We start from the raw sequence: 8,786 nt of genomic DNA, 5'->3' as shown, positions 1-8,786 counted from the left end.
GATGAGATGAAGGTAATGCCTTGCAACATGGCAGAAAATAAATTGCCAAGGGATGTTTGCACCATAAGGTAAAAGGTAAAGGTTCCCGTTTAGTCGTGTCCAACACTAGGGGGCGGTGTTCATCTCTGTTTCATGGCCGAAGAGCCAGTGTTGTCCAAAGACACTTCCGTGGTCGTGTGGCCAGCATGACAGTCATGGAACGCTGTTACCTTCCCACCAAAGCGGTTTGCACCATAGTTGAATGCAAATAGAGAAAGGCTTTAAGATCCTAGCTGAGCTGCTGACCCTACACTGGAGGTCAGATTCTTGACTATCCTGCCAAGATTGGCTATTTTTTCTTCTAGCAGATAGTTCTTCTTCTCTTCCATCTTCTGTCTCCGTTCCGTCATCTCCAGAGCTTTTAGCAGCTGAGCATTCTCAACATAGAGATCCTTCACCATTTCATCAGCTTTTGTGTTTTTTACAAGCTGAAACATAGTAAGAAAAGGTGCATTTGTTCCACATAGAGGACAAAACAAAGAAACAAATTGTGCACTTTCCAGCTATGGCTAAATTCAGGATCACTTTTTAAGCCAAGGCTGTCTCTGCAAAGGCTCTATAGTCATTCTTTTGTACATTGTCTAAATACATTTAATAGACAAATGGTAAATAACAACACAATAATAAATACTAAGAGATCTGGAAAAGCACTTGGACACAATAGGAATGGGTAGAATCTCAATTTACCAATGAAACAGTGCATACATTACAATGATATTTTTAACTATCCTAGATCCTTGGGAAGGATCCAATAGTCAAAACTACCAAATCCAGTCAGAGCTATCTGGTGTAAATAACAGTAACAACGATGATGTTTTAGCTACCATTTTCTCCCCATAGTGTCCTTTCTAATACAAGCATTGATGCAAGAATACGGCATCTACAATAAATTGCCAGCTAATGATCACTCAGCACAATTAGAATGAAATAACTTGGGACTCATCCACTATGTAGCCTAGTTGTAGCCATATAGGGGTGGGATGAGACATTTTGCCATCAACCCCCAAAAGCCTCACCCTGCATTTACACATTATACTAAGCCATGGTTTGCATAACCATAGTTTGTTAACATCACTACCTGCTTTTTTCAAATCATGCTAAGATTGGGATGCATTACTTTTCTGAGCCTGAGAAGCACATTTGATCTTTCGATTAGCATGTGGTGACTATACCCCAAAGTGCAGTGAATGAAACCAGGACAAAACTACAATTTCATTTTGTTTAAAGGTGTTTTTCTTTTTTGTCTCAATTTTTTACAATTTTCTATCTTGCCTTTATTATTTTTATAAATAACCCAAGGTGGTGAATATACCTAATACTCCTTCCTTCTCCTCTTTTCCCCACAACCACCACCCTGTGAGGTGAGTTGGGCTGAGAGAGAAGGACTGGCCCAAGGTTACCCAGCTGGCTTTGTGCCTAAGGCGGGACTAGAACTCACAGACTCCTGGTCTCTAGCCTGGAGCCTTAACCACTAGACCAAACTGGCTAATTACTATCGAGTAACAATTTTTGGGAGCTCTGGGGAAGAGAAGACACCCCTGAGGCTTTCAGAGACTGTCTGGAATAGTATGCATCTCTGTGCTTGGCCATAAACTGATTTACAAACCATAGTGCTGCTGTCTTCAAACAACACACTGTCAAACATTATGGCTTAGTATGAACCCAGCCTTAGACTGTAATGTTACCCCAAACCTTGCTCAAGGAATCCTCAGGTATCACCTGTGGATCATGCACATTGACCCTAGTCTTATATACCACTTAGAATTCTCACCTGTTCTTTCAGCTGATTGACTTTATCTTGGAGAAGCTGTTTCACAAGCCTCAATTGTTGCTCAACATCCATCATGCGTTTCTCCATAGTCTGTAGTAGCTGCTCACATCCACCCTGTAATGGAGCACGTGTGCATGAAATGAAAATTAAAACATCCTGAAGATCTTGGTGATTGACTGTTTTCTTGCAACATAAGCTTTACAGGGGAGAGAGAATTTTGAAGGCAAGAGGTTGAGAAATAGTTGGGTTATTTGTACAGATAAAAAAATATACATTCTGAAAGAAAAGCAAGCCATAATCACAAACTGCACACAAAGTCATGGACTTTTTATGTATATGGGATTCTCCATTTCAAATTTGTTTAGTTGTTTATTAGATTTGTTACAATCAAATAACTCTTGGCAGCTTACAAGATCATTGAATACATTAACATGTCCACAATATTACTAATGAAAAAAACCCTAGAAAATACATACAAAAAACAATTTTTAAAACAAAAACAAACAGATGGTAGCAATCACAACAGATACTGTTCTAAATAATTCAGTTTTGGGCAGTTTAAAAATTCAAATAAAATATAGGATGATCATATCTCAAGGGGAAGAGCATTTCACAGGGTAGGAACAGCAACAGAAAAGCAGGGCCTGGGAGCCTTCAGCTTTTTCACTTCATGAAAATGGAGGACAACTAGCAGATTCTCCTGAGAAATCTGCATCAGGCAGGTCAAGACTGATTGAAGATAAAGCTGGAGGTACCTTGGAGCTATCATGTAGAGCTTTAAAGGTCAAAATCAGTATTTTGAATTGCACTCAGAGGCCAATAGGAAGACAGCACAAGGCCCAGAACACAAGTGTAACATGCTCATGTTGGCCTATACCAGCTGGGCTGATATATTCAAGACTACTGGAAGCTTCCAGGTGCCTTTCAAATGCAGACCCACTGAACATCAACTGCAGTCTTGGTAGCTTTCCCCAGAAAAGGAAGGTTAAATACTGGGCAATACAGTAGTTATCAAATACGTCTGGATCCAAGGAAAGCTGTTTAAAGGAGTGGGCACATCACAACCTCTTTCAAGATGAATGTGATCCATACACACAGGGAAATGGCACAAAACTGAGCAGAGGGATGGTCTTCCATTGAACTGAATGTGTGAAACTTTTACAAATATGAAGTTTGAATCCTGCGTGCTACCAATTCTCCAGGAGGTACCAAGCACATGCTCTGCTTTTCAATGGGTGAAGGAATGATCTGAGAGATATGATGGGAATCTGGTGCTGAAACTAAAGAAACTTAAAAGGCCTACTGGGTCAGACAAAAAGTCTCCCGTTATTAGCATCTCATTTTCCCATAGCAGTCAGAACAAATGACCTGAAGACAGTAGTTATTCCTAATTGTCTATCTTGCCCCTAAATGGTATCCAGAGCTAAAGTCTCTAAGTTGAGCTTGACTCTGGTGATTTCATGGGCATGTCCATATATGGTTTTCTTGTCAACAGTATGCAGGTGGTTTGCTACTGCTGCTTTTTCCTGACTTCATAGTCTAGTCTACACCCTTGTATTTCCCGGTAGTCTCCCATCCAAGTAGTATCAAATCCAACCTTGCTTGACTTTCCAGGAACAGCGAAGGTTAAGCAGGTGCTGCCAGAACTACACTGCTTCTACAGATGTAGGGTCCATATCAATTTTCAGTTCATAGCAATTGAAGACTCATAAGGAGGTAAGGGAAGATTACTATGTTCACTCAACATGCTTAGCCAAGTCAGGTCCAGACGTAATAAAAATACTTGCACAATATATTAAATTTGGAAAGGGTTAACTTTCAGGTTTTTTGTAGTTTAGGTTGTGTAAACCCAACCTCTTTTGGTCAGGTTGAAGTATTTTGTGAAATCAGAATATGGTGCTCAGTCTTCACATCAAATGTGTTGTGGAAACACAGCCAAGGATCACCTTAATTATATGGACACTATACCTTTCAAAATCTTTGGAGAAGGTGGGTAGTGGAGGAGTGGAAGCAGCTGTAGTGTTTTTAGATGGGCTGAATAATTTCCATCTGTTTGTGACAGTAAATCCTTCAACTTTCTACCTAAAGCAACAGACTTATTTCATTGATTTATGGAGAGTTGCGTTGGTAGAAAGGGTCCTCAGTCTGTCATGTGAAATTGAGCACTTTTCTAATAGCAGCTCTATTCCCAGTTGAAAAGCTTTAGCAGAATTGGAATGGGATTTATTTCAAGCAGCAATTTGGGGTCTTGGGCTGCATCCACACAATGCATTAGAACCAAACTAGCTAACCACATTTTAACTTAGTATGTTGTGTAAAGCCAGCCATTGTGGTTAGTTTATAGGCTCAGTAGGCCAAAATTGGATTGAGTCTCACCTATGGTCTACTTAGCCATTAGTATATTACGCGAACAACGCTCCTCTCTCGTCAGTAGGCATACTCACGAGACAGCTCCCAGTCTGCCACTTTGCAGATGGAATAGCACCCCTAGGGGCCATTGTACCATTGGAAACACTGTTTTGTCGTCAAAAGTGGATCATTTGATAAAAAAAATCTTCATGGAGCTTTCCCTGCCACTTGATTAATTCCAAACTAAGTTGGCAAACTTCTCCATTTTTCACAAACCAAAACATAGAAATAAAACAGAACATAAATTCTGGTGATGAGCTGGATCAGCAATTCTTTCCAGCATAAACTCCAGAAAACAAGCTGACCTAAAACTATTTATATTTCTTATAGGAATTCTGAATATAAAGGGGAGCCCTGCCGGATTAGGCACAAGGCTCATTTAGTCAATTACAGTAGTCAACTAGATGCCCAGAAAGGTCTCAAAGCAGTAACTCTTTGTAACTAGTTATTCCCCAGTAACTAGTTATTCCCCAGCAATTAGTATTCAGAAATGTGGTGCCTATGATTCTGAAGGTTTCTATAGACTTATGCTGTATTAATTTTTCTAATTCCCTTTTAAAACTGTCAAAATTAATGGCTCTTGGGAGTGATTAGTTCACACATTCCTCTAAGCCAGGCTTTCTCAACCTCAGCAACTTTAAAGTGAGTGGACTTCAACTCCCAGAATTCCCCAGCCTGCTCTAAGCTGTGCTTCAACTATACATATACCACAATGGCTGGGTTCATATAAGTGCTAATTTAAAAACAAGCATAGAAAATTATGGCTTAGTATCTTGTGTAAACCAGTCATTGTGTGGTAGGAAATTTCATGGTTTAACTATGTCTGAAGAAAATTACATATCTCCCGTCATTCTTCACTGGATGATATCAGTAATATTTATTATCTTAAGATAGGAAGAATTTTTCTCTAGCCCCTTTCTCTACACCATGTTTACTTTTATAAACCTTTATCATCCTGGCTCAGCTCATAGATGTGACAGTTGTCCATTCACAATATTTCAAGTAAAATCACACCACAGATTTTGTAAAGACATTCTAAAAGTGTAGGGATGTCACAGTACTGGAAGTTCTGTTTTCAAATGCTTTTCCAGTGCACCCTAACATGGATTTACCCTTTGTAGTAGTCACTGAAAGAGTCAATGTTTTTATTCAATTATCCATCTTCATCCTAAAACCTCTTTTCCTTGTTGACTGCAATTAATATAAATTCAAGTATACTGTATATGTGTGGATGTGGATAGATATATAAATAGATAGGATTTTTACCCCAATTTTCAAAATTTTGCAATCAAATTTAAATGTTTATTCACTATAGAGAGATGCTTTTGAAGTTTTTTGCTATCAACTTTTGTTATTGTAACCTGGAATAATTTGGTGTCATCAACAAACTCCCTCTTTTGAGGGAGATGGGCAGTGATGAAATTTGATAAACAAACAAACAAACAAACTTGGCTATAACAAACTGATAGCTGTCTCATATGAATATCTTAAATTGTTAGACTTTTCTAAGATTTTATTATTGCCATGACTTTGTCATCTGGCCTGGGGATCTGGTAATGTGGTTATGGAGCCTGCAAAGTGGCTATATTATAATTTATCTATCTATCTATCTATCTATCTATCTATCTATCTATCTATCTATCTATCTATTTATCTACCTACCTACCTACCTACCTATCAATTTTTTTATCACCACCCATCTACCCCCACAAGGAGGGACTCTGGGCGGTTGGTAGGGAGACTGAGTGTACTCTCCTGCAGATTATTTTTAATGGTTTTAAATAAATAAATAAATAAATAAATAGGAAGGCACTAGTATAGTTGATACTAACTACAGCTCTCCAGGATTTCAGACTGGAGTATTCTACTCCTACCTACAGATGATGGATAAAACCTGGGAATTTCTCCATATAAAGTATGTGCTCTGTCACTGAGCTATGGTTTTGCCTTAATTCAGTGTTTTCCAGACTTGGCAGTTTCCTAATGTGTGGACTTCATCTCCCAGAACTCACCAGAATGACTCTTACTGAAAATTCTGGGAACTGAAATACACATATCTGGAAGTTGCTAAGGGAAGGAAACATTGCCTTAACTGAATTCCGTGACAAAATGACTCAGCCTAATAAAAAATCCCGCTTCAACAAGGAATACATCCAAAAAAATCTATGAATTAGTAAGACAAAAAGACAAACACATATTTTAAAATGTGTATTTTATTTATCCAGTTACAAGCCCCAAAGGTTTTGCTCTTTCCTTGTTTAAAAAGTATTTATACATCTTGTACAAAATTTTGTATAAATAACCCAAACTTTCTTCTCCAAATCCATTTATAAAAATTTAGTAATATTTTGTTTAAAAAATAATTACAGTATACATTTGATGGGGGAAAATAAGTTTTTCTCTTTCCGAACTCCCCTGGATAAGCCATTTTTAAATAACATAAATAATGAAGTTGACTTATAAAAAATTAAAAACATTTAAAATAAAAAAATGTGATTCTTTCTCTCCCCATTCCCCCTAACAAAAATAGATTCTGACACAAATAAATAAAGGAAGGGAAAAAAAACACTGGACAATTAAAAAAAATTAAATTAACAACAAATGCGATTTGATCCCTGGGTTTCTCAGCTTATGCCAGTTAGTGTGAGTAAGGAATGCGGTGCATTAGAAGCCAAGGGGTGTCAGAGATGACCAATCCGCCTGTACGTATCTGCATGCAATGATCGTTGCTCCGGAAGCAAAGCCTGAGGAAAGAAGGCAAGGAGGACACACTTCACCCGCAGGTCTTTGAAAACTGCACATCACACTTAAGCAGCACGAACACCGAGTGCCATTTAAGCCATCACATCAAGACAGACAGATGCAATAGTTGTAATGGGCTGTGAGATTAGCCTTGAGGAACAAGAGGAAGATCCACAACCAAGACAACAATCAGATAAAAGAAATCTGAGTCCAAAGCAGAAATGTAGTTTGAGAAAACATCTCAGACTTGACCCTCCCTAGTTCTCTTGTGGATAAGATTGATGTCAGCCCTTCCAGGCAGACCAAACTAGGAAACCAGAGATATGAATTCTACTACTTTTACTACAGGGTTGCAGTACTAGAATCTTGCAAGTCTGAAAGCGCTAGCCCCTTCCCAGCCTTTATCCACAAGAAAACTACAGAGGGTCAAGTCTGAGACGTTTTCTCAAATTACATTTCTGCTTTGGACTGAGATTTCTTTTATCTGACTGTTGTCTTGGTTATGGCTCTTCCTCTTGTTCCTCAAGGTTATTCTCACAGCCCATTATAATAGCAAGGAAATCACACACACACACAAATAGGTCATGCATTGCAGACAAGTTTTCACTGAAGATTAATAGCTCTTTAGAAAGAGCAAGCACCACACAACCAATGGCTCTTATGTTCAGACATTAGGGGTGAGGTTCATTGCCAATTCTAAGCCTCAAGCTAATGCATTTCTTCATCTCTTTGCATCATCACCACATTCCTTATTTTAGGACAGCTGTCATTTATTGTTACATCCAAACTGATCACTCTGTCATTTACACATGTTGTAGTTTGCCCACACTGTAGAACTAGAAACCCATTTAAATCTTTTCAATCATGGTTTGGATGGAAAATGCAAACCTAACTATGCTAGTTCAGATGTAACAGTAAATTATGGTTTACCCAAAGGAGAGAATCAGGCAGAGAAAGGAAGGAAGAGGAGGAAGATGCAGCATAAATCTCAGATGAAAATCGAAAATCAAGTAATGATTTAACAATTTGAATCAATCCACTTTATGAAGGGTATTCAAGCTGTAGACATTAATTGTATTCAATGTGTCAGTGTCAATTATAAGTTAAGCGAATACCCCTTATCATATCTTCCAGCATTTTATAAGTAGAAGCCAGAATAGGGTTGTATATTGATAATTCTCATAAACCAGAATTATTGGTGGAGCGTCTGTTTCTATTATTACAAAATTACTTAATTTTAAGCCACAGATATGTCAGAGTGCTAGCATGCTTACAACTGAATGGTACAGTAAGCAGGATGCAAGGAGGTCCAGTCTGTTTTCTAGAATTGGGGGTGAGGGAGAAACCTTTAGCCATCTAAATGTTACTACAGAATAATTCCATGCATCTTGACTAACAACCAAGCTGGCTGGGGTCAGACAGGAACTGGACTCTAGCAATGTCTGAATGGCTATAGAGTCATTCAAGGCAGATTCATTAGAAAAGGCGGATTCCATTTTGGTGCAGAGACATTCTGCAAAATGAAAAGTTCTTTTATTCCTCATTCTGAATGACTGCCATATTCAACTGAGAAATACCAGATACTTAGATTGTTACTGAATTCCACTGTACAGGTAATCCAGTAAAAGATTTTGCTCTTCCAATTCTATGTTAAACTGCTAAGAGACTATGTTCACTTCTCGGCATTGCAGACTGGAGCAAGTTCAGAAGTGTGCTACTAAGATGGTCAGTTCTATGAAGAATGTTGAAAAGAATGGGGTATGTTTAGCTTGCAAAAGACTAAACCAGAGGAAGATATGGTAGGAGTCTTCAGATACTCATAGGG

The 8,786-nt window shown here is 38.3% G+C and overlaps 1 protein-coding gene across 2 annotated transcripts in view; it reads right to left on the bottom strand.

The window, feature by feature from the left end:
• Positions 1 to 230: 230 nt before the first annotated feature.
• Positions 231 to 8,786, bottom strand: part of NIN (ninein) — a 114,954-nt gene continuing 106,398 nt past the window's right edge. For both annotated transcript variants that reach the window (XM_063290563.1, XM_063290564.1), the window contains 2 exons: positions 1,811 to 1,924; positions 231 to 467 (listed from right to left, as the gene is read on the bottom strand). In XM_063290563.1, coding sequence (XP_063146633.1) covers positions 261 to 467; positions 1,811 to 1,924 — 321 coding nt within the window. In that variant the 3' untranslated portion in view covers positions 231 to 260. The remainder of the gene's footprint in view (positions 468 to 1,810; positions 1,925 to 8,786) is intronic.

This window comes from Candoia aspera, chromosome 1 (genome assembly GCF_035149785.1).
Source record: "Candoia aspera isolate rCanAsp1 chromosome 1, rCanAsp1.hap2, whole genome shotgun sequence".
In the NCBI taxonomy this organism is placed as follows: Eukaryota; Metazoa; Chordata; class Lepidosauria; order Squamata; family Boidae; genus Candoia; species Candoia aspera.
This window is presented reverse-complemented; position numbering and strand designations above follow the sequence as displayed.